The 25,973-nt window shown below is 37.6% G+C and overlaps 2 protein-coding genes and 1 long non-coding RNA gene across 6 annotated transcripts in view; 1 reads left to right on the top strand and 2 right to left on the bottom strand.

Moving 5' to 3' along the window:
* Window positions 1-19,253, top strand: part of LOC134795968 (NFX1-type zinc finger-containing protein 1-like) — a 24,598-nt gene extending 5,345 nt beyond the window's left edge. Inside the window, exons 3-14 of the mRNA XM_063767860.1 lie at window positions 6,509-6,554; window positions 6,668-6,902; window positions 7,388-7,549; window positions 7,827-8,693; window positions 8,974-9,123; window positions 9,561-9,708; window positions 10,493-10,576; window positions 12,036-12,310; window positions 13,103-13,249; window positions 13,565-13,739; window positions 15,066-15,205; window positions 19,112-19,253. Coding sequence (XP_063623930.1) covers window positions 6,509-6,554; window positions 6,668-6,902; window positions 7,388-7,549; window positions 7,827-8,693; window positions 8,974-9,123; window positions 9,561-9,708; window positions 10,493-10,576; window positions 12,036-12,310; window positions 13,103-13,249; window positions 13,565-13,739; window positions 15,066-15,205; window positions 19,112-19,180 — 2,498 coding nt within the window. The 3' untranslated portion in view covers window positions 19,181-19,253. The remainder of the gene's footprint in view (window positions 1-6,508; window positions 6,555-6,667; window positions 6,903-7,387; window positions 7,550-7,826; window positions 8,694-8,973; window positions 9,124-9,560; window positions 9,709-10,492; window positions 10,577-12,035; window positions 12,311-13,102; window positions 13,250-13,564; window positions 13,740-15,065; window positions 15,206-19,111) is intronic.
* Window positions 1-25,973, bottom strand: part of LOC134796428 (uncharacterized) — a 439,520-nt gene that overhangs the window by 342,801 nt on the left and 70,746 nt on the right. The window lies entirely within an intron of this gene.
* Window positions 19,180-25,973, bottom strand: LOC134795967 (probable serine hydrolase). Of its 4 annotated transcripts, none has more exons than XR_010144887.1 (3): window positions 25,695-25,973; window positions 19,778-22,080; window positions 19,180-19,513 (listed from the first exon to the last, which is right to left on the bottom strand). XR_010144887.1 is itself a non-coding variant. In XM_063767859.1 (2 exons), exons 1-2 carry the CDS (start codon window positions 25,732-25,734, stop codon window positions 21,173-21,175), a joined length of 948 nt encoding a protein of 315 aa, XP_063623929.1. In that variant the 5' UTR covers window positions 25,735-25,973; the 3' UTR covers window positions 19,180-21,172. The 4 variants fall into 4 exon arrangements, 1 of the variants encoding a protein (XP_063623929.1); XR_010144888.1 differs by having other exon boundaries at window positions 19,180-19,986; window positions 20,174-22,080; XR_010144886.1 differs by having other exon boundaries at window positions 19,180-20,970; window positions 21,020-22,080.

Raw genomic sequence — 25,973 nt, 5'->3', positions numbered from 1 at the left:
AAGAGTTTTTACGTAATCGTGCTAATGTATTAGAAACGATGTTTTGCTGTCGGTCAAATCAGTCAAATGAAAGTAAACCTGTTTTTAAGGAAAATAAAAATACCAAGTCTTTTGTTTCTTCTGGCGAGGGACCACGAATTAAACCGTGTTTGGTATGCGGCCAGAACCATCATGTCTATCAGTGCACCAAGTTTAAGTCTATGAGCCTGGAAGACAGACTTGTTGAGATTTCAAAACATAAACTTTGTAACAATTGTCTACGCGCGGGACATGATGGTTCTCAATGCACTTTGAAGGGTTCCTGTCGTAGTTGCAAGAAAAAACATAATTCTCTCTTGCATTGCGACAGCGTCAGTAGTAATAATAAAAATGTTGCACCTACCGACACTGTAAAAAATATAAACTCTTCTGTTCACATGTCGACTGACGCTGACGCATCGGGTCAGGTCATGTTGTGCACGGCTCAAGTCGAAGTATATTGCCCTAAGAATAACACTACTTATGTCGCTCGTGCACTCTTGGACAATGGTAGTCAATCGTGTCTCATCTCAGAAAATTTTAAGCAAAAGTTAAAACTACCTACGAATAAAATTGAACCGTTTGATATTACTGGGATCAATAAACAGAAAACGGAGATATCTGAACGTATCCAACTAAAAGTTAGGTCTCGCTTTAATCCTTACGAACTAGAAGCTAATTTTTGGGTGGTCCCCGAAATCTCAGATGACGTGCCAAATGTAGCAATCGATGTTGAAAAATTAGATTTTCCCCATGTTGAGTTAGCTGATCCGCTGTTCTATAAACCGGATCAGGTTGATATTTTGTTGTCAGGGGACAAATTCTTTAGAGTTCTAAAGCCAGATCAAATAGATCTAGGAGAAGGAAAACCTATGCTACAAGATACTAAGCTAGGATGGTTAGTAGTTGGTCGCACGGGCGAAAGCTACAACCAAATTAATAATGTTTATTGTCATTTAGCCACTACAAGGCGCCAGACGTCACTACAAGATGTCGATAATTCTCTAAAGCGTTTTTGGGAGGTGGAAGATTTGCCTTCCGATTGTAAGTCTTTGTCTGTTGATGAAGAGTTTTGTGAAACTCATTATGTTGATAATACTAGTCGTTTACCTGATGGTCGATTCTCTGTACAGATGCCATTCAAGGAAAAACCCGAGGAGACTCTCGGAAACTCATATCCTATAGCTATGAGACGTTTTCTTAACTTGGAAAAGAAGTTAGATAAAAACCCCAACGTTAAAGAACAGTATCGTAATTTTTTGCAGGAGTATGCTGATTTAGGACACATGGTTGAAGTTAAACGGCCAAGTTTCGGGTGTTACTTGCCCCACCATTGTGTTATTCGTGAGCAAAAAGAAACTACTAAGCTTAGAGTCGTTTATGATGCGTCAGCTCCTACGAGCTCAGGCAAGTCTCTGAATGACATTCAGGCAGTAGGTCCGGTCGTGCAAAGTGACCTACTTTCAATACTGTTGCGTTTCCGTACTAATAGGTTCGTTCTAACAGCTGACATCGAAAAGATGTATAGGCAGGTCTCCCTTAGCGAACAGCAGCGCCATCTTCAGCTCATTCTGTGGAGAGACCAGGCTGATCAGCCTGTCAAGATTTTCCAGCTCAACACTGTTACGTATGGAATGGCGTCGGCACCTTTTATCACAACAAGGTGCCTCAAGCAGTTAGCTCTCGAATGTCAAGATGAAGTCACTTCTAATGTCATTAACAATGATTTTTACATTGATGATCTTAACACAGGGTCGTCAACAGTAGAAGAGTTAAAATATATTTACGAAAATGTTGTCAAAGTTCTAAATTCTGCATGCTTTCCCCTGCGCAAGTTTCGCACGAATTGTGCACAAATTTTAGAAGACCAGTCAGGGTCTACGAATTGCCTTGACTTTAATAATGATGCTTCAGTTTTAGGCCTAAAATGGTCCCCTCAGGCGGACACCTTGCATTTTCCGATAGACTTTGCACCGCCAAATAAAACAACAAAACGAACTATCATATCTACAACATGCAAATTGTTTGACCCATTGGGGCTTCTATGTTGCTGTATAGTAAAACCTAAGATTCTTCTTCAGAATTTGTGGTCTGCCAAATTGGACTGGGACACTCCAGTACCTTCGGATTTTGAAAAAAGATGGTTGAAGTTTGTGAACAATTTGGATCATTTATCAAATATCAATTTAAGTAGACATGTTCTTTGTGATGTACCTAAAACTGAGCGCACAGAGATTCATTGTTTTGTTGATGCGTCCCAAGAGGCTTATGGAGCATGTGTTTATTTGCGGCCAGTTGATAGCAATGATCATGTGACAGTTCGATTGCTTTGCGCAAAGGCCAGAGTGGCCCCAATTAAAGTTTTAAGTATCCCAAGGCTCGAACTGTGCGCTAGTTTGTTGGGCGCTCAATTGTGCACGAAAGTAGCTCAGTCTATAAAAACTAAAATTGTCAAGCATGTAATGTGGACCGATAGTATGGTCGTTCTCGGTTGGCTTAAATCGCAGTCTAAAACTCTGCAAACTTTCGTACGCAATCGAGTTAATAAAATTAATGAGTTGACTCAAGGTCACGAGTGGAAACACGTACCTACAGACTTAAATCCGGCAGATCTAGCGTCGCGGGGCGTTGATCCGCAGCATCTGCCGTCTTTGTCTTTCTGGTGGGAAGGTCCTTCGTTCCTGAAGAAGGATTTTACGGAGTGGCCCTCACAGCCTCAAACGCCTTCTGACTTACCTGAGGTCAAGGTGTTATTAACTGTTAAAGACGATACCTTAAGCTCTGGTGATCCAGTCGTAACATTCGATCGACATTCGAGTTACGTACGTTTGAAAAGAATTTATGCTTACGTCATCCGGTTTATACATAACTGTAGAAAGTCAAATGCCAAACTTAAGGGACCTTTATCAGTTCAGGAGCTTAAGGACTCGTTGACGTTTTTAGTCAAAAAATGTCAAGCGCAGTCGTTTCAAAAAGACATCCAAAATTTAAGCCAAGGTAAAACACTTCATAATCGAAGTAGACTTTTGTCTCTCAACCCTTTTGTAGATCCCAGTGGTGTTTTACGTGTAGGAGGGAGAATAAGTAATTCAAACTATCATTTTAATAAAAAACACCCAATTTTGTTAGATGCTAAGCATCATTTTACGAAACTTATTATGAAATACGAGCACTTACGTTTGTATCACGCCGGTGCTCAGTTGATTTTATCATCACTACGTGAAGAGTTCTGGCCAGTAGGTGGTAGGAATTTAGCTCGAAGTATATCTCAAAGATGTGTTGACTGTGTTAGGCAACGAGGCAAAACAGTTCAGCCTATAATGGGTGATCTACCGAGCGTAAGAGTACAAACAAGTTCCGCTTTCCATTCTACTGGGATTGACTTCGCCGGTCCTTTCATGATAGCTAATAAGAAGGGACGCGGCAGTCGTAATACTAAAGCCTACCTATGCGTCTTTGTTTGCCTCGCCTCCAAGGCGATTCACCTTGAGGTGGTTAGCGATTTATCCACCGAAGCTTTCATATTGTGTCTGCGCAGGTTCGTATCGCGTCGTGGCAAGCCCGAGGTAATTTACTGTGATAACGGAAAAAACTTTGTAGGCGCGCACAATGAGCTAGGTAGAGTTTTACGGTCCAGCCGTCATCCAGTTTCGGATTACGCAGCTAACGAGTCGATTGATTTTAAATTCATTCCCGCGTACGCGCCTAACTTTGGCGGAATATGGGAGGCTGGCGTCCGAGCAGCCAAGTTTCATTTAAAACGTATTGCTGGTAACGCAAACCTGACGTTTGAGGAGTTGACTACTCTTTTTGTGCAAACAGAGGCTATCCTAAATTCTCGTCCAATCACTCCTCTTTCATCAGACCCCAACGACTTGAGTCCCCTTACCCCAGGGCATTTTTTGATTAATCGGCCACTGACTTCATCTGTGCCATCTCTACCCGTCACGGGCAATCCAGTTACCAGATACAAGCGCATCGAGCTTCTTCGGCAGCAGTTTTGGGAAAGATGGCGTCGCGAATTTATGGCTGAGCTTCAACAGCGCGTAAAATGGAAAACCAATCAGAGAGGAATCCAGATTGGAGATCTCGTCCTACTCAAAGAAGACAATCTGATGCCGTTACAATGGCGCATGGGGCGCGTCATTCATCTCTATAATGGCCCTGACGGTGTTTGTCGGGTCGCCGATATATTGACGGAGAAAGGTCCAATCAAAAGGGCCGTAAACAAGATGTGTCTTCTGCCAACTGATCCTGAACCCGATGACGAGGACAACAAGTCAAAGGATGATCAAACCGATCCCTAAAATTCAGTCTTCAGCATCTGATCCCTTGAAAGCAGTATGCTTTCAACGCCGCGGAGGATGTTAACGCCTCGTCTTTGCTCGGGAATCTTCGGGAGCCGTCGCCGACGCAATGCATGGTGCGGGGCGCGGAGTAGTGGGGCCGGCAGCGGCCATTCTCTCAGCAATCTTGCGACGGACGGTCGTGCCCGTCCGCTTACAGTGATATCTTAACATCTACCTTTGTATCACCCAAGTTAATCATTATACGTGCATGTATTGGACTACGAGTGTCATTTAACTCACCTCATCCACGACCCCAAGATCTTCTCGTCCACCCCTACATGCGTGGACAATGTGATATCCTTTTTAAAGTAGGGGGACCATATCTGAAAAGCATACTCAAGTAAAGGACGAAGATATGACTTGTATATTCTAATAAATAGTTCCTTAGTAATAACATGGAATGCTTTCCGGATCATATACAGCATAGAATTTGCTCTCTTGGTGATTTTGGTGATATGTGTGTCCCATTTCAAGTTATGTGAAACAGTGATGCCCAGGTCTCTTTGACTAGCTACAGCTTGTAGGGGAACAGAGTCAATGTGGTAATTTAGTTTAGGGTTTGTTTTCCCTATGTGTAGAACTGTGCACTTGTAAGCATTTAGTGATATGAGCCAGTCTTTAGTCCACTGAATTATGCGATCTAAATCACTTTGGATAATATTATGAGTTACTAATGGATTACCCATAACTTTCATCAGCAAATATTGACAGTTCCGAATGTACTACACTCTTCAGATCTGTTATAAATATGCCAAACAGGATTGGTCCAAGGACTGATCCCTGAGGAACACCACTATAGACGTTGTGTGCATTCGATAGAGTTTTCCCTACTCTTACTTTAAATATCCTGTGGGTTAGAAAGTCCGATATCCATTCAAGGAGCTGACCACGAATTCCAAAGTGCTCCAATTTAGCAATAAGCCTTCGAATAGGTACACGATCAAATGCCTTTTCGTAGTCTAGGTATATGACGTCCGTAGGCTGACGATTGTCCCAGTCACGTGTCCACTTCTCAAGACACACAAGAAGATTCGTCACTGTGGATCTTTTCGGTATGAAGCCATGCTGCTCATTGATAATTACATTCTCCCTACTTATGAAATTTCGCAATTCAGTGACTATAATTTTTTCCATAGTTTTGCAGACTATACTTGATACTAAGATGTCCCGTAATATTTATTTATTTAATATTTATTTATTGTAACTTATCCCACAGCATGTCATAAGATACGAGGTCGAATGCTTTTGACAGGTCCAAGTAACAGGCATATACAGGCGTTTTTCTTGCCGTGTATATAGTACTGGACAGTCTGCTTCAGACATAGGATGGCAGATTCGGTGGATAGGCCCGGTCTGAAGCCGAACTGAGCGTCATGCAGGTGGTATGCTTAGCCAGCTATTTATCGAGCAGACTGTCCAGAACCTTCGCAATTACATTGGCCAACGAAATGGGCCTGTAGTTGGACATGTCAGAAACATCGCCCGTTTTGTTCTTAACAATCGCGACAACTACTGTATGCATAAGTTCATCCGGCAGGTAACTATGACTTAAACAAAGGTTAAAAAACAATGCAAGTATTCTTGGTAGTTGTACACCCGCGTACTTCAAATGCTCTATGCTTAAGCTATCCTTCCCAGGAGACTTCCCTCGCACCATCTTATTAATAACTGAGGCTACCTGTTTAGCAGAAAATCTCACAATATTGACTTCAGGATGTTTCTCAGCACCGCACATCTGAGACGCGGGCGACAGCGGTGATTCTACCTTAAAGTGGCGCTGAAACGCATTGGCTATTTCATTCGGCTCATGCAGCCCTGCATGCATTAATGTAATTTTTAACGATGTAAGGTCCTTTTAAGCTCCTTTGTCCTTTTTAACTCTTGTTTGTACAGAAGGTTGATAGAGTAAAATGTGTGAACCTCTTTGTTGCTGACTGTGTCTGAGCGAAGTCTTGCCCTGTGACGGTCTTCCCATCAATAAATTTTACCCCGCATTCACCTTAACAATACTTTTCACCAACTTTCCTATCGGAATCAATGAACATAGGCACCATAATGTGTTAGTTAAGATTGTTGATCAACCCTAAACATACATACCTACTAAATATGTAGGTAGTAATATTTTTATTTTTAAATTACAGGTAAATATATGGAAAATCCAAATAAAAGAAGACATGAAAATATCAGGTAAAGTTTCTATGTTAACATTGTTCACTAAGGTTAATAAATAGAAGTTACAAATATACAGCTGTTACGTACATTTTATCCGTTCAGTAAGTTTTTATATAATATTATTTCAGAGTATATCCCAAAGTGAGAATCATCCGCACATACATAAGCAACAACAAAGTCGGTCACCTAGTGGACATCGCTTGGACGGACCGCATCAACCACGGCCGGTTCGACAGCAAGAAATATGCGTACAGCAAGCGACTTATGTTCGGGTCTTTATTGCTCTTCACTAGTGATAACTTTGAGACAATATTGTGCGCGACTGTACTGGATTCAGGAGCAAGTTTGCTGAGTGATGGATATGTAAGTATTTTTAATATTTAGGTAACATGAAATTACTATGTGGGTTAATTTGTAGTTGTAACAATTTCAAAATTTAAAAGTTTCTTTCTCCCGGAATATGCAGCCAAAAACAATGCCATGATTGGTTTTTACTCTAACGATTTCACGAATAAGATTTTTTTTAATATTGATTTATCTCTAGAAACAGTGGTGTAGCGTGAACTAAATCTAGCCGTGGGCAAAAAAACATCTGCGAGACCCTTTTCTTTCACTGTGCCCGAAGGGGCCTCGCGCGAGGCCCCCCTTGCGCCCATGCCTAGCTACGCCACTGTCTAGAAAAAAATGGTTTATTTCGTGATGACATTTATACTAATTTTGCGGTTACTTTGATACCCCCTTTTATTTCAACGGATTTTGAGAAAATAACCCTTATAAGATAAACGAAATTTAAAAAATGCCTGCATTTGATAATTTCCCGCCTACCAAGTTTCTACGGTTTTTTTCAGATCGCGGTATCGTTTCACAACCCCGTGTCAAAGGCAATATTTGAGCAACAGTTCTTAATGGTGGAGAGTGAAGTATTCTTCGAGCCCTACCATAGAGTTCTGAAAGTCATGCAAGAGTCTATGGATGACTTGCCGATGAAAAAATACATTGTTGATGTTCAGGTAAGTTTGATTATTTTGTTTATAGTTTATATTGAGTATTTAATGGGAAATATTGGAAATGTATTTTTTTATTCAGGCTAGAAAACTTACCTACCATTTAAGACCCAGAAGCTTTAGTTTGGTTTTTGAATTTGGAACCTTGTCTTATTAAAAAAAAGTTAAAATTTAATTAGTTTATTAACATTGGAAAGTATAATTCCTTTTTATCCCTATTTTTTATCATTCGGTATATTACTACAATCAAATTAAGAATGCCTAACCAAAGTTTATTTTGTAGACTCAAACTCAACCGCCAGCCTACCTAACTCCAGAAACGATATACACCATACCCAACTCCAAAGAAGACACCTACATCCCAGTCTTAGACACCGACCAGTGGCCGACACCCTTCGACCTCGACCAATCACAACTCGAAGCTTATAAACTAGCTTTAACTAGAGAATTCGCTGTCATACAAGGCCCACCAGGTACTGGTAAAACTTTCATAGGGGTCAAAATCGCTTCAACAATTTTAAAGAATTTATCCTTAGAAGGTACACCAATGTTGGTTATCTGTTATACGAATCACGCCCTAGATCAATTCCTTGAAGGAATCCTAAAAGTTACGGATAACGTTGTAAGATTAGGAAGTCAAAGTAAGAATAAAACTATGGACCAATACACTTTGAATAGTATGAGAACGAAAATCAAATGCAAATATAGTTATCTATATTCCAATAAAAGGAAAGAACTAGAAAAGATTTTCAATGAAATGACAGAAGTGCAAACTGAGATAGAGAAATGCGAGAAAGAGATAATTTCTTATAAAAGTATAAAACCTCACCTAAAAGTTGATAGTAAATTGTTAGAATTGAAAAGTTCACATGAAGATTCAGTGCTTACTTGGTTGTTTAGTCATTTAGATGACAAATTTGAAGATGTAGACGATGTTGAAGATTGGGAGAAGTTTGATGATTTGGACATCAGTACTGATAAGTTGGATACTTGTTTCTCTGAACAAATGGCTTTAAAAGACATGGAGAGTATGAGAAGTAGTATAAAGTATGTGAAAGATGTTACTGAAGATCTGGAAGAGGCTAAGAAAATGGAGGAGAAATTTTTAGATAAAATTGATAGGGTTAGGAGAAGATTGAATTGTTTTAAGGTAAGAACTATTTCTACAAAACCAGCTTTATTACTAAAAATGCCGATTTAACTAGATTTAAGATAGGAATTATTCATCTACAATATCCACACAGATTATCTGAACAAAAAGCCTAGCCACGATGCCAATCGTTTACGCTCTGTTTTGTAGTCTTTAAATTTTCTTCAAGCGTTTTTAGTTTTATCATGTTTTCATTTATCTTTCAATTTTAGAATTGCGTAGAAAAATATTCTTGTTTTTACTAACCAGCTCTAATGTTATTTTATTTATATTATTTCAGAAAAATATGCTGCAACAAAAAGAAAATAGATCACAGATACCAAATGTCACCGACCTTCACAGTTTGGAGCCAGAATTACGTTGGAAAATATATCACATGGCAGTGGGCAACATAAAGAATGAACTGATGGCGAAAATGAACGCGTTGATGGTAAAATTGTTGACAGATAAAATCCTACTTGTGTATTTCGTTTCGTCCAAAGTTGCATAAGATCATGGAACTCCGTTAGATACAATTGACAGATTTATTTATGGGCTCAGATTTCTTCGATCATAAATAGGCTCTGAAATAGAATACGTAGTCTGTGGTGGCCCTTAATGAGCCAGTTACATGTTGGGATTTTATTTTAAAATCTAACAGTCAAGACCTTTAAGTCTTGATACTATTTTAAAATTTAGCGAGAAAATTCGTCGCAGCTGTGAAAGCATATATATGCATTTACTTTTGGGGCGCCACTGAAGCACCCAAAACTGTAAGCCAGCGGCGGTCAATGAGTTAATGAGAAATGGAATAAAACACAAGTTTTATTACAAACATAATACATATATGTAATGTAAATAACTTTCTTATTTCCCAACTTCTCTTAGGACCAGCATACTACTGTAAGCGAAGAATTGGAGGAGGTAGCAACGCTTATCGATGGTGAAGTGATGTCCACAGCGCGGGTAGTAGGAGTCACCACTACCGCCGCCGCTAGACGACACGATCTGCTCAAACGGCTTATGTCGCCCATAGGTATGTACCTAAGCCGTAAGCGAAGAATTGGAAGAGGTAGCAACGCTTATCGATGGTGAAGTGATGTCCACAGCGCGGGTAGTAGGAGTCACCACTACCGCCGCCGCTAGACGACACGATCTGCTCAAACGGCTTATGTCGCCCATAGGTATGTACCTAAGCCGTAAGCGAAGAATTGGAAGAGGTAGCAACGCTTATCGATGGTGAAGTGATGTCCACAGCGCGGGTAGTAGGAGTCACCACTACCGCCGCCGCTAGACGACACGATCTGCTCAAACGGCTTATGTCGCCCATAGGTATGTACCTAAGCCGTAAGCGAAGAATTGGAAGAGGTAGCAACGCTTATCGATGGTGAAGTGATGTCCACAGCGCGGGTAGTAGGAGTCACCACTACCGCCGCCGCTAGACGACACGATCTGCTCAAACGGCTTATGTCACCCATAGGTATGTACCTAAGCTGCTGCTGTAAGCGAAGAATTGGAAGAGGTAACAACGCTTAATGATGGTGAAGTGATGTCCACATTGCGGGTAGTAGGGGTCACCACTACCGCCGCCGCTAGACGACACGATCTGCTCAAATAACTCATGTCGCCTATAGGTTAGCAATAAAATCGTCGTTGGCTGTGATGCGGTGTTTCCAAATATTAAATGTTGTACTAACTTTTAAATCAAAGGTTTTTGGGTATTTTCTTTACCACTTTTTGGGCCCAATTATCGGGTCATCTCAAAAACAATACCATTTTTTCGTAAACTGTTAATTTAGAATGAATTTTTCCTTTTTCAGTGATAGTAGAAGAGGCAGCGGAAGTATTGGAAGCTCACATAGTTGCGTCACTTACGAATCGCTGCCAGCATTTGATACTTATAGGTTAGTTACATACATACGTAATAATACGAATCTTTGCGTTATTTAGGCTTAAAACAAAAAACCGGCCAAGTGCAAGTCGGACTCGCGCACGAGGGGTTCCGTACCATTATGCAAAAAACGGCAAAAAAAACACGTTTGTCGTATGGGAGCCCCACATAAATATTTATTATAAATTGTTTTTAGTATTTGTTGTAATAACGGCAACAGAAATACATCATCGGTGAAAATTTCAACTGTCTAGCTATCACGGTTCATGAGTTACAGCCTGGTGACAGATAGACGGACGGACAGCGGAGTGTTAGTAATATGTCCCGTTTTTACCCTTTGGGTACGGAACCCTAAAAAGAAAAATACAAATATTTCGTGACATTATTTTATAACAAACTTCGATCTAGCCTTGACGTTTATTAATCTCTAGAACGACAACGACGGTAAACATGTTCACTACCAGCGCTACAAAACGAAAAAACGCTTGTTATTCGCTAGGTACGCTACTTAGTGGCGCGTAACTCCCGCTGACTGTGAATGTGAAGTTGTAGCGACCAAAGAAAAAACTGGACAAGTGCGAGTCGGACTCGCCTACCGAGGGTTCCGTACTTTGTAGTATTTTTTGTTATAGCAGCAACAGAAATACATCTTGTGTGATCAACTGGCTAGCTATCACAGTTCATTAGATACAGCCTGGTGACAGACGGACAGACGGACAGTGGAGTCTTAGTAATAGAGTCCCATTTTTACCCTTGGGGTACCGACGGAACCCTAAAAAATTAAAAATGTACACCCGAAAAAACCCATTCTATACCTTATTTGATTGAAACACGTGAAATATGGTGAAACATTTTTGCTGGTTTCGTAGTTTCAGATGACTGTATTCACTGATTATTGATGTCGATACAATAGGGTATTATACTTTAGCTAATTAGTTAATATTCCCAATAATAAGTTAATTATATTATTTTTTCTTAGATAACAATATTGTATATTACCTATATTTGTTAATTAAGTTCTAAGCCCTAGATATTATGGAAGAGCGGAGTCTTCTGTCACAAGTATTTTATACTTACTAGAAGACTTCAACCTTTACACCTGTACCCTCTGTGTTAACAAATAAACATTTTTTCATTTTTTTCATACTGTATTTAAAATAAATTATTTTACACCATACATGAAATAAAGCACCAGATAATTATTAGAAAAACACAGATAGGAGTTATCTTTAAACACAAGTTCTATTTAATAAATCGGATAGAAATATAAAAAGTAGGCGAGTTGACCGTGACGTCACGATGTAATGTTTCATATAAATTCCATATTAGCAAATCGTATTGACAGTTCTAAAAAAGTAACTGATTTGACTAGTAGGAAAATACCCTATTTAAGATGTTCTCCTTTTGATTATCTATTATAAATTATAAGTTATGAAACATTACCATTTATCATTATTTTCCCATATTTTCAGGGGACCACAAGCAACTAAAACCCTCAGCAGCCCACTACAAGCTAGCAAAACACTACAACTTAGAAATATCCCTTTTCGAGCGCATGATCCGTAACGGCGTACACGCGCGTACCCTCACGTCACAGAGACGTATGCGACCAAAGTTCGCCAGTCTTATAGTACCAGTCATATATGAGAGACTCGATAGCCACCCTAGTGTGTACGAGTATAAGGATGTGAGGGGAATGAAGGAGAATTTGTGGTTTTATAGCCATGATGTTTATGAGGAGTCTGAGGTAAATATTATAGTATTATTTTGCTTGAAGTTTAGTTTTATAGCAACCGGCGAATGCGAATAAAACTCAGTCTTATAGTACGAGAGACTTCGTAGCCTCTAGCCACCCTAGTGTGTTCGAATATAAAGATGGGAATGAAGGATAATTTGTGGTTGTATAGCCATATGATTCTGAGGTAAATATAGTTTATTTAAAGCTTTATAGAAAAAGTCGCAGAGACGAATGCGACCAAACATCAGTCTTATATAGTACCCGTGATATATGAGAGACTTAATAGCCACCCTAGTGTGTACGAGTATAAGGATGTGAGGGGAATGAAGGAGAATTTGTGGTTTTATAGCCATGATGTTTATGAGGATTCTGAGGTAAATATAGTTTATTTAAAGCTTTATAGAAAAAAGAAAAAGTCGCAGAGACGAATGCGACCAAACTTCAGCCCGCTAGGACCTGTGATATACTGATATACGAGACATTTGATAGCCACCCTAGTGAGTGTGAGGGGAATCAAGGAGAATTTGTGGTAACATATGTATGGGGGGGGGGGGGGGGGGAAGGGTACAAACAGCAACACTCAACTGTACATTGGTGAACTTATTACAAAAGACATAAAGTCCACTCCACCAATGGACAGTTAACAGTGTGTACGGTGGTACTAATGTCGAGGTGTCACATGTGTGTTGCCTTCAGAAACATGACACCTTTGAAGAATTCCATACTGTATGTCGTGATAAAAACCTCATAGGACTCTTCTCATTATCTATAAAATATTAGCATAGTTGTAATCGATTCCAGGGTTTAGAAGATAGTTGGAGCCACAAGAACACGTTCGAAGCGAAATGGTGCGTGGCCCTGGCGGACTACTTGCGCAAAATGAAGTACACACCGGCGGAAATCACCATACTGGCCACCTACACTGGACAAGCGACGCTTATTAAAGAAGTACGTTATACTCGTACTCGTGTAATTAAAACCAAATAGCTAAAAAAAACGTGCCTAGCGGCTGATTAAGATGGCGCTGCGGTTGCTGGCCACCCTAAACTAAAAATAAATTATATTCACCTATAAACAGTACTCATTAAATAAGGTGGCTAGTTATTGAAACCTTATACTAAAATGAATTCTGTTTATAGGTAAATAGCATTCATTTTTAGTTTAGGGTGGCCGCCATATTCAGAGATTATAAAAAATATGTCTAGTAAACTGTTTTATATTTTCACTTTCACTAAAATTTTAATGCTTCTAAAATGTTCACAGCTAACCAAAAACTACGATTCTCTTCGAGACGTCAAAGTGACAGTAGTCGACAACTACCAAGGGGAAGAGAACAGGATAGTCATATTGTCGCTAGTGAGGAGTAACAGAGACGGCAAGATCGGGTTCCTTTCCGCTGAAAATAGGGTTTGTGTGGCTCTGTCCCGCGCTAAGGAGGGTAAGTAATGAAATTACGACTTTAATTGTATAAGCGTAGAGTTCAAATTCAAAGTGTACGTAGCCGACAAATACCAAAGCGAAGGCAAATCAAAGCAATAACGACCTTATGCTTATAAGAATAGATTCCAAAGGTACAGTGATCTAGAACTAACGGGAAGAGATCAGGATAAGTCATATTCTCTAGTGAGGAGTAACAGAGACGACAAGATCGGATTATAGGATCTGTTTAGCTCTGTCTCGTGCTAATGAAAGTACCCAAGTGTATTAATAACGACCTTATGTGTATGAAAATAGAGTTCAAAGTATCAATGGTCGATAACTAATAGTGAAAAATATATCTAGCAACAATAGGACAGGATAGTCATATTATCGCTAGTGAGGAGTAACAGAGACAGAAAGATTGGATTCCTTTTCGCCAAAAATAGAATCTGTTTGGCATTGAAGAAGTTAATTATTGTAATAACGACCTTACTACATAAGAATAGAGTTCAAAGTGACTTTCGTGGACTCTTAGCTTATTAATAGCCTTGTCGTTAAATTATGTACCTACATTTAACGGCAGGCAACCTTCCTAACAAAATTGAAGTTCAATGTCAAACGTACACGTTTCGTTTTTTATGAGCAACGAAGAGAATTTGAAATGGAGAGTTACTGTCATGGTAAATTCTGTAGCTACAGTACATTTACTGCCATCTTTCGACAGAAGATTAAAACTGTTAGAACGCCGTTTGATTTTGAAATAGGCTGAAGGTTATGGCGCCATCGCTCGAAAAGATTGCACCATACCTTTGGCCTAGTGTCGAGTAGATGGCGTTAATATTAATATTTAACAAAATAACACATATCAGTGAAAGAATAAGGATTAAAGTCAAATGGCTTTCTAACAGTGTTAATCTTCTGTCGAAAGATGGCAGTAAATTTACAGTGGCTACATAATTTACTTTGACAATCCGCCTCTATACACTCTATTCTCTTTGCCCGTACTTTCTTTATTAGTATAACCTATGTATGTATCTACCTATAGTTGTATAATATCATTGGGTATTCTTACCTTTCCCTCACTCGCGCTGACCTGACTCTTCTCGTCCTTTTCATCCCCACTCTTGTTTTTATCTGCATCCTTCTTCTTCTTGCCTTTTAACTCCTGTTCGTTTTGACATTTATGTTTGTTAGAAGGGACAAAATTGAACAAAGGTTTGCCAAGTTTTATGAATAATAATAACTCATTGAGCTTTGGAAGGCTAGTGCCTATAGGTAAACGTTGTATTTGCATTTACCGACTTAATTACTAAATTACCTAATAGGTATCAATTTTTTTTTTCAGGTTTCTACATATTCGGAAACATGACCGTTTTGCAATCTTCTAGTCGCCTGTGGAGGCAAATTAACACAAGATTGATTGAACAAAACGCCATTGGCGACAAAATAACGCTTACGTGTGAAACGCATAAAACTACTGTTGATGTAAGTATTATGCTTTGTTATTCTGTCTGGTTTTTTTATTAGCTAGCTTCACTTATTTCACATTGTCTGGGTGCGTAGCCAACGTTCAATCGTTAACGCTCCGCTAACACTTTCTGAAGAAAGTATCTGTGACTAGTTTTAAGTTATTTCTTTTACTGTGACGCGGTGAGCAAAGTTATGTTAAAGGGCAAAGTTTTATACTTTTACGGTACATCTAGTAACTGTAACGCCGATAAATAAATAAATAAAATCTCTAATAATTGAGTTCTAGGGCTGAACAAGTGAACATGGACTGTTGCAGTATTAAATGTTATCCGCTAGGTGCACGACTGGCGCTGCCCTCCTTTTATGTGCTTTTCTAAGTTAACACATTCAGGGCCAAGAACCCGACTGTCGGGTATACTGTTCGTAGCGACTACGCGCTACATACGGCGAAACCGTGGCTACGCGCTACGAGCGTAACCCGTAGCACTTAGTAGCAATTAATGTGTTAAATCTAATGGAGTAAAATTAGTTCAAACGACTGCCGCTAGCATTAATGTGCGACATGCCATAAGATTACGTGTATTTGTGACAACCAGGGGCCGATTGCATAAGGGGCATTCCATAATAAACGCTACCAAGGGTTCAAAAATGAAAATTCGTTTAAGAAGTCAACACTAACCTATTTCCATAGAAAACATACCAAACCTTCATGTCAGAAAAAAAAAACCGAAAAAAAATCAATTTTTACATGTTTTTCATGTACTTGATCGCAACGTTTAAATGATAGGCGTAAAACTAATTTTATACAGCGATATTGGCAAGACTAATTAAAAAGAAAGTAACTGTAAACTGTTACAAATTTCCCGCAGTTATTTCAGGTAAAATATCGTAATTTTATAATTTGTCTTTAAAAATATTAAAAAGCATGGATTAATCGGTTTTTAGAAGAGTATTCTAGACTGTGGTCTCAAAGTAACACCCGAAACGAAAAAGAGATAAAAATATGTGTAACTTTTCCCGTAATTAACTATAGCCAAACATGTTTTGCCAAAGAAAGGCTATGATGTGAACCTATGCAAATGTGTAATAGTTGTTGTTTTAGCGTCTGCTTTAGTCGTATGTTTTAAAGTTTGAAGTTGTGTAACACCCGAAACGTGTTGATCGTCCGCCTGTCAGTCCCCGGCTTTTCGCCGTGATGGTTAGTGCTAGAAAGCTGCAATTTGGCAAGGATACTTAAATCAATCATGGCGACAAAATAGTAACACAAAAACTACAAAAAATTTTTTTTTTAGGTTTGCTCCTGTACAAAATATTTTTAATTTTTTTGCGACTTTAATCCTGTGATGTGGGGTGTCGTTGGATAGATCTTTCAAAATGAATAGGTGTCACCATCAACCATTTTTTGATTAAGTGAATATTTTCGGTAATATTCGCATCGAAAGAAAAATAATTATGATATCTTCGAGAAACAGTTTTTATTGTTAAGATCAATGTATTTTATAATAATTTAGCATTTATTACTTATGTTTTTAATCATATTTATTAAAAAGACAATAATTTCAATAAAATGAGCCATAATTTCGTATAAATCTGTCTTAATTTCGTACTCGTAACACCCGAAACGAACCACGAGTAACACCCGAAACAGGTAATTTATTTTATTAAAATTAATTGAAAAGTGATACTAAGTGTTACTTCAGTGTTTCAGTAGACTATACTAACTTTTATTACTTGACATAAATAAAACTGGAGGTTACTTGACAAAATTCGCTAAATTATGCATTTTGGTACTGATGGTCAGAAGGTATAGGCCAATTCCCGTAACGCCCGAAACAGCTACTTTTTAGTGATTCTCTCGTTATTGCTCTTATACTTTAATTATGTGTGTACAGGAAAAGAAAATATTATCAAAGTAGTAGATGAATCAATAGTTATAACCTCCTAGTTCCTGTTACAATATCGAATAAAACCTTATTTTAAGAGTTCAAGTGTAACACCCGAAACGGTGGAATGACCCATAACAAACTACAACTAATATTACAAGCGGAACTCCTTATTTAATAAGTGAAATTAGAAAAGGAGTTCCGCTTGTAATATTAGTTGTAGTTTGTTATGCAATCAGCCCCAGGCGTTACTTCCCCCTCCCCCAACTTCGCACCTTGCCAATAAGATGTGTGTTTCTGTGTGTTCAAGTAAAATTGCACCTATGTGGTGACCTCGTGCTCTTACTCAACGTATCATAATGGGTTTCTGAGTAATCGGTGGCTAAGCTAATTGCTAATTAACTACTTAATAGCTCTATGCTGATGGTTTTAATAATTAATTTACTCTTCTTGTAAAACAAGGAATTAAAAATCGAAGAAATATTTCTTTGTCTAAGGTCGGTGTTTTTCTGACCTGCGGCTGCGCAGCACGGTTCCACTTTTACCGCCTGTCACTATGCGCGTCCCTTTCGCACTTACATACTTGTTAGAACGTGACAGGCATGGTGACAAGCGATAAAAACGCGACCGTGCTACGCCGCCTGCACGCAGTCATAAAAATTTTGAACAACAACTCGACTCGCTTTTATGAAACTATGCTTAATTATGAAGAAGTCTTAAATAAATGAATTCAGTCTTTTAAGGCCCGACTCGAGTCCTTTAGTGAGTCTTTTAAGCGCAACTTAAAAGGACTTCGCCTTTGGATAAAAACTTATTGTGAGAAAAAAATAAAATTATAATTTATCTGTAGGTATAAATGAACACTAAGGAAAAGAGATTGAATGACCTAATCCATGAATTTCATGTGGGAACGATATATGTATAAATAAAAATAAAAAAGCCTTTATTCAACCATAATTAGTTTTAACAGTATCATTTACATGCATGATCTCTTTACAATATAAATATTAGAATATGTATATACATAATTTGTTTCTTTGAATGTAACATTGTATTTTTTTTTTTTTGCATGTTTTAATAATCACTTTTTCAATTCATTCTCTATTATATTCATTTTAGAGGCCTACGCCAAAGAGGCGACTTCCATAATTAACTTAGTCTCACAAATAATTAAATATACTATTTAAATAATTTGTCATAACTTATTTGAAATAGTGATATCATATTAATTGTAAATTATGTATTAAAATGGAATGCCAAATGTGTTAAAATGGAATGCTAGAAAAAAAAACACAATTTAATTTAATGTTATTAAGAGTATATTAATGTTACAATAATATGTATACGTTTTAGTAATTTTGTGTACATAATTTCAGTTCGCGTTAAAGGGAAGTCTTTACAAAAGACTCTGGTCTCGATTAAGAACTCAAGTTTCGACTTTTCGACACTATAGTCTGTATCTTTAGGTATTTAAATAAAAGTAAACAATTTGTAAATTTTCGGGAAGTTATAACATTTATTGGTTAACCAACCAAATACAAAATCACGAGTCACTGAACGAACTGACTTTAACCTACATTATTTGATCATGTAATGTTTTCATCTACCCTCAACTGGCTTAAGGAGCCATTTGAGGGTAGATTTTGTTTACTTTTATTTAAATACCTAAAGGCATAGTCTAATAAAACATGGTCTTCCATTCCCAGAGTGACACGGGCCTACGTCACAACAACATGGCCGCTATATATAGCGCTATCGCATATTATCATATAGCGCTGTCGCATGATGACGTAGGCCCGTGTCAGTTAGGTGACCTAGAAAAGACGGGAATGGAGTACCAGGCGGAGTATATTATTATACCATGCCTAAAGGTACAGAGTATAGAGTGAAAAACTATAAAACTAGTCGAGTCCTCTCAAACTTAAACTTGCTTTTAACGATCTCATTTAATAGCCATTGTATTAGACACGATTACCTAAAGCTATAAAAAATATCGTGCTCTTTAATGATCGTAAATAAGTACTTATATTTATTACAGGTATCAAATGTCCATGACATGAACGATCAAGGCACGTGTATTTCGTCGTGTAAAATGAAAAACACATGAACAATATAATTTCATTTTATTTCTAAATCGTGATCGAAGTAACATTATGGTGCTAAAAATAGAAAGGTCCCAACTGACGTTTAGAAGGAACATCGACTTTGTGCAGCTATTGATAAGACTTTATTTAAAATGGCAGATGGAACCTTTTTATTTTCTATATTAATAATAACTACTTTAATTGTATTAAAAATATAAGCTATCAATGTTCGTTTTATTCGTTCGCCTTTTCTTTACTTATCTATGCATATGAATAATGAAATAAATTATCTGTTATCTGTCCAACATTAAAAAATAATTAGCTGGCATAAATAAAGTATACCATCCGTATTCCATCTGTCCAATATGGGGTCCCTTTGTTTCCCATAAAGTTTTAAGTCATAATGTATTGTTTGTCATATTATCGTTAGTCATAAAACTGAAACCGTTAACTTTTCAGGATTTTCGTAAGGTTATTCTATAGATAGGTTAGGTTAGGTTAGGTTTGTTTTATGGCAATCCTGAAAAGTTACGCGTTTCTGAGAAAAACCAATTATGACTAACGAAAATTCGGACAAACAATACATTATGACTTAAAACTATTTGGGAAACAATAGAGACCCGTCCAATATCTGTGTCCAATGTGTGTTGCGTCTCACATTTTACTTTAATGAGAGAGTGAGACGCAATGACATTGGACAGGTGGAATATCACCCTATACTGAAACACACCCAACATGTCAGAAGAAAAAGGAGCGAAATAAAATGTTTCTATGGAAGATCAACACTTCGCGCCTACATCTTTTAAATTTGCTGCTTTTTTCATTGCGTCTCACATTTTACTTTAATGAGAGAGTGAGACGCAATGACATTGGACAAAGAAATTGGACAGGTGGAATACCACCTATACTGAAACACACCCAACATGTCAGAAGATAAAGCCGCAATTAAAATTTTCTACGGAATATCAACACTTCGCGCCTACTTTTTTTTTTATTTGCTGCCTTTTTCTACTGACAAAATGGCCGTGCCAGAGTCTAATTACAATTTTAAATAAAGTGAAAAGGTAGGTCGCGAGTTCAACTCCCGAGACTAAAAAATAATTTAAAATTTAAATAAGAACAATTAACATTTCAGTAGGTGACTGAACTAAATACCAGTCAAATTAAAACCTATTCTTCACACATTAAATATGTAAGTATGTAATTAATTAATGCAACCAATTCAAGGTAAAAGTAAATACAGCTTTTTTTGACAATGCTGCAGTGATGCCAACATGGACGCAACTATATTTAAATATTTTCTATACTATATATTATAACCTGTAATTTATGTCCCAAATAAAAGACGGTTCGATTGACCAATTTACTTCCCCTTTTTTGTACCAATTTGTGCTAAAATGACAGATTGGTTCGAACACTTGACACAATCGGACTGTCATGTTATTATCTGGGAATCGAAAGGTTGAATTGTAATATGCATAGGGAGCTAAAGATCTGTCTTTCAGCATTGTGATATGAAAATAAACCTTTCACTTCTCATTCAGTTGGTGTTTAAGTCGCGTGTAAGCGACATAAAGCTGATTTATGTTCTAGTGCATTAAGTAAAATCATCTATTTACTATTATGACCCCACTTAGCCGATATGAGCGTAACCATCATATCCCTACAGTTTTGCCTTGAGGACAAATCTCTCTCCGTGACATTAAATTTAAGGACGGTTATTTAGTTCGTCAAATTTTCGTTCTAAGTTAAATACTTGATGGGCAATGAATCTCAATGGGCAGTAAAACGAATTTAACCCAAATAAGAAACTCTGCAGTCTTACAGTATGTGTAATGTCATCTAAATAACACAACGGTCACGTTAAATAGGTATCCATCTGTTTCTTATTCAATTTATCAATAAGAGACAGATGTATTAAACGTGGAACGCCTAACAACTTTAGTAAGCAATGATCAAAGCTTAAAACTAAACCTGATCACATGATATCACAAAGTAATTAGTCTAAACTAAGTCTAATATTCTTCTAAGAAATCTTCAATAATGTCAACTATAGCTTTCGGATCGTTCAAGTGTATATGGTGCGTTCCTTCCACCTCGACGAGCCTCACATCAGCTCGCTCCTTCATCTTCTCAATAACATCCAAGTAATAGTCTACCCTTTCCCATCTTTGTCCAGGTAAAGCTCTTATATTCAAGACTTTGCACCTCACTTTTGAAGCATACTCCAAAGCGGTTTCAATCGACATCATGCCCAGACCAGACACCTTAAGCCTAGGATCTCTTTTAAAGAGATATCCCTTCTTCTTCATATGCGCCGGAACAGGGCACATGCCTCTCTTCATAAGCGTTTCACTATTTTCTCTAGATATCGATCCTTTGTACGCATCTACAACTATATCGATCATTTCGTCATAACTGTAACTGGGTATTTTATCGTCAGAAAGATTCTCGTATTCCAACATTTTGTCTACACCCCATCCTGTAGTTTTGACCATGGAGGATGGCTCTCTGACGGCAGGACTAGCGATGTCTATGCAGATAATCTGTTCCGTTTCCTCAGGGTATGACGCTGCGTACATGAAACTTAAAGCACCTCCGAGAGAATGTCCCATGAGACTGATCTTTCTCCAGCCGAAATGCTTCACTATCCGCCTTAAGAGGACCAATCCGTCCCAGAAAATATAGTAAATCATACCAGTAGGATAATGCGAAGAAAGACCATGGCCTGGCAGATCGATGCAGAGGACTGAAGTGGTAACAGGTAAGAGTGGTATGAGGTTGTCATAGGTTCCTGCGTTGTCCTGCCAGCCGTGTATAGCTATTATTGGCTGTTTGTCTCGCGGACCCCACCACCGCCCGGCTACGTGCCCCCATGGTACTGGGATCTCGATTTCTTCGACCTTCACGCCCGGTGGAAGATCTGAAACAAGACAAAAAGGTCCTTAACCCATTGATCGGTCAAAACGTCAACTGACGCGAGTGACGCGCCCGGTGACAGCCCAATATCAACCTACGTGAATTCCAAGAAGATATAGATATGCCATTTGCGGGCACTCGATATGGGGCGGTCAACTTCACGAACATGAAGATTCATGATGCACCGTGCAAGATAGGCTTGGCGTTGAAAGGGTTAAGTCATTACCCCCATTTAAATGTACTTTGTGCTTTAGGACCTTCGATCTTTGTTACTATGATGACGAATCTGAAAGTCATGCCGAATTTTATACAATTGGTATTATGACAAGGTACAAAGTGCTAAGTAAGTACTTCAATCTTTTGCGGAATTGAAAAAATCATGTCGCGATAAAGTATAAAAACGCCTAATAAGATACTTATTAGGCGTCATCATTGAACTGATCAGATAAGGCTCTAACGATTTCGATGATATTTGCTATATGGAGGTTTTCGAGTATAAAATCGATCTAGCTATTCGGTCTTATCTCTGGGAAAACGCGCATTTTTGAGTTTATATGTTTTTCGAGCAAAGCTCGGTCTCCCAGATATTTTGATTATTATGTCGGTCTAAAGTGCAAATTAGGAGTTTGAAGTTTGTCCATCCATATTAAGTCTATCAGTCTGATATCAGTGGCGCGATTGATAAAGAAAAGATTGAAGATGATAGGAAATAGGTAATTAGACTAATTAGACCTTCCCCAACATTGTATAAAATCTAAGCCATGTCACAGAATAAATAATAGTACTAGGTACAGAAGACTCACTCTCTAACAAAACGCGTCTGTTACGAACAGATATGGCCGCTAGGTGGCGACAGCGCCACGCGCGCCTTATGGCTAGCCACCAAAATTGGTGTGTACTTTTAGCTACCTGTAGCAAAGCGACGAAATCGCGGATTGAGTCACGCCTGGCCATGTTACAATGATTAAATGGAATAGTTACATTTCCTAAAAGTTGTTTTAGATTGCAAAAGAAGAATTCAGGTGCTTTGTTTTGTGATAAGTTCCTGAGTTATGGGTGTTTTCTTACCTTAAGTAGGTACCTATGTACATACCGTACATATTTATCTGTTATTGATATTGTATGCTATCCCCTAGTGCCCATAGTAAAAGCTTTGCTCAGTTTGGGGATAGGTTGACCTGGGTAAGATGTCCCCAAATATATTTAAAAAATATGTTTTAAAATATAGTTTGTTCAATTATTTTGCGATAATTAGCACATTACCATATGTACTGTAAAACGTTGTATGATACATGTCCTATTACCATATGTACTGTAAAACGTTGTATGATACATGGACATGTATCATACAACGTTTTACGTAACGTTTAACGTAATAGGACTATTACCATATGTACTGTAAAACGTTGTATGATACATGTCATATTACCATATGTACTGTAAAACGTGGTATGATACATGGACATGTATCATACAACGTTTTACGTAACATTTAACGTAATAGGACTATTACCATATGTACTGTAAAACGTTGTATGATACATGTCCTATTTTACGCACTTGTATCGTAATATATTACATTTATATATGAAAAAATTCAAGTTGTTTCATTTAGTTGTCAATCGACCAGATTATTAAACAACATGTTTACAATCCATGTTTCAAAAACCTGTTATAACTATAATTATTTATCTATGTACAAAAACTCCATTCCTAAATAACAAACATGACTTGAACCTTTGACTCATGCACTTACAAGCATTATGTAAAAAATCTATTTTATGCAAGCAGTAATACTAAACAATATAAGTATTTTATTAACATAAACACAATAGTCTACTAATGACTACATTAAAAATACGAAAGTACCTTGATGTTAAGAAAATAATAAAGATGATTTTCATTATTTTGTATAAATTTGAATAATCTGCAAGATTTTTATACAGAATAGTAGAAAAATAAGTAAGATCTTAGAAGTGTTACAAATGTACCAAACAACTCATAGTTTGTTAACTGAGTTAATTAATTTTTCAAACATAAGATTGTTCTTTTTATATAAATCTTAACCATAGGTATAAATGTCTCAGCACACACACAAAATAGTTTTTACAGTACATATGGCCCTATTTTCCCGCACCAGTGCGTAAAATAGCACTTTTCGGGTCTATGTCAAAAGTTTAAAGATGTGTACTGTAAAACGTTGTACGATACACGTGCGAATAGGTAATTCGCAACTCGTGGCGATTTAAAACAGTCCCTCCGGTCGTGTTTTAATTTATCGCCACTCGTTTCAAATTTCCGCTTTTTTGCACTTGTATCGTAAATAACTATTTTTTTTAATTACGTATCCTTATTTAAATAAATAACAAACAGTTTAAAACTATTTTTTTTACTCAGTGCCTTGTTTATTTATAACCAATTTCAAACATGTTTTTTTTTTTAAATGTATCGTCAAAAATCAGTCTAAGTTTTGAGGATCAAGGACAAAATGTATGTAGTACTTAAGTAAGTTACATAGAAATATAGTTTTTTAAAGTAACTTGCTTCAGGAAGTTACAATATATGTAACTCTGACCTATTTAAATAAAATTTTACATATAATTACAAGCTTCAGTTCAACATTTGCGCCAACACTACCTGTTTTTAAATTACACCTATTTTTTGTTTAGATTAGTGGCCTTGAATGTTTGCCTACTCTTGACTCTAACTAGTTAAGAAAACAATGAAGTGATTATTCAATTATTACATCTATTCAGCTATTTCAGTACATCTACAAAGGCATTACAGATAAAACAAAAGTAATGTGAAAGAACATTGTTCAACAACTGGCCAGAAGAGGCACTAAATCAGGGGTTGTGGAAGACTAGGGGAGAGGCCTTTGCCCAGCAGTGGGACACCATAATAGGCTAGTAATAAAAAAACCGGGCAAGTGCGAGTCGGACTCGCGCACGAAGGGTTCCATACCATAATGCAAAAAACGGCAAAAAAAAAGGTCACCCATCCAAGTACTGACCCCGCCCGATGTTGCTTACTTCGGTCAAAAATTACGTTTGTTGTATGGGAGCCCCACTTAAATCTTTATTTTATTCTGTTTTTACTATTTGTTGTTATAGTGGCAACAGAAATACATCATCTGTGAAAATTTCAACTGTCTAGCTATCACGGTTCGTGAGATACAGCCTGGTGACAGACGGACGGACAGACAGCAGAGTCTTAGTAATAGGATCCCGTTTTACCCTTTGGGTATGGAACCCTAAAAAAGAAAAATGTCAGGTTCTAATAGAAATACATTGGTTTAGGAACTTTCTTTAGGTGAAATTACTCCCTTAGGGATATGACTGCTATTCCAAAGATACATAGCAGCAAACTTTAAATGGGTAACAGATATGTAGCAGCAAAGTTGGTTAAAAATAGCTTGTAAATTTTGCATCATATTGAAAAAGTTAACCTCCTAGTTTAGAGATTGTATTAAATTTTCATAATAAAATCCACTAAGAAATGCGAAAACACTTAAATATTTACTAGCATGTAGTTAAATTAGACAAAACCACAAAGCTATTTAAAGAACCAACTTGTTAGGAAAACAATAAAAAAAAACAGTATTTAATTAATATTTACCTTCCACGATTTTATGCCCGTTAACCTTCCCTTCAGCCATTTAGAGCACTATAGACACACTAATTCAACATAAACACAATTTCACTATAGGTCAAAGTGCAGTTTTATGGCTAAAAAGCTAATTTATTCCATTTCCTTGCGAGCGAAGGTGACCGTCGCGCGGGAAAGGTTACGAAACTAACCCCGTTCGGCGGGTGAGTAATTACTAGTATTCTAACGATGAGCGCGTCACACGTCGGTGAAGTAATACAACGATAATATGGCAAATTTATCGATTTC

The sequence above is a fragment of the Cydia splendana genome, chromosome 13, assembly GCF_910591565.1.
Source record: "Cydia splendana chromosome 13, ilCydSple1.2, whole genome shotgun sequence".
Taxonomy (NCBI): Eukaryota; Metazoa; Arthropoda; class Insecta; order Lepidoptera; family Tortricidae; genus Cydia; species Cydia splendana.
This window is presented reverse-complemented; position numbering and strand designations above follow the sequence as displayed.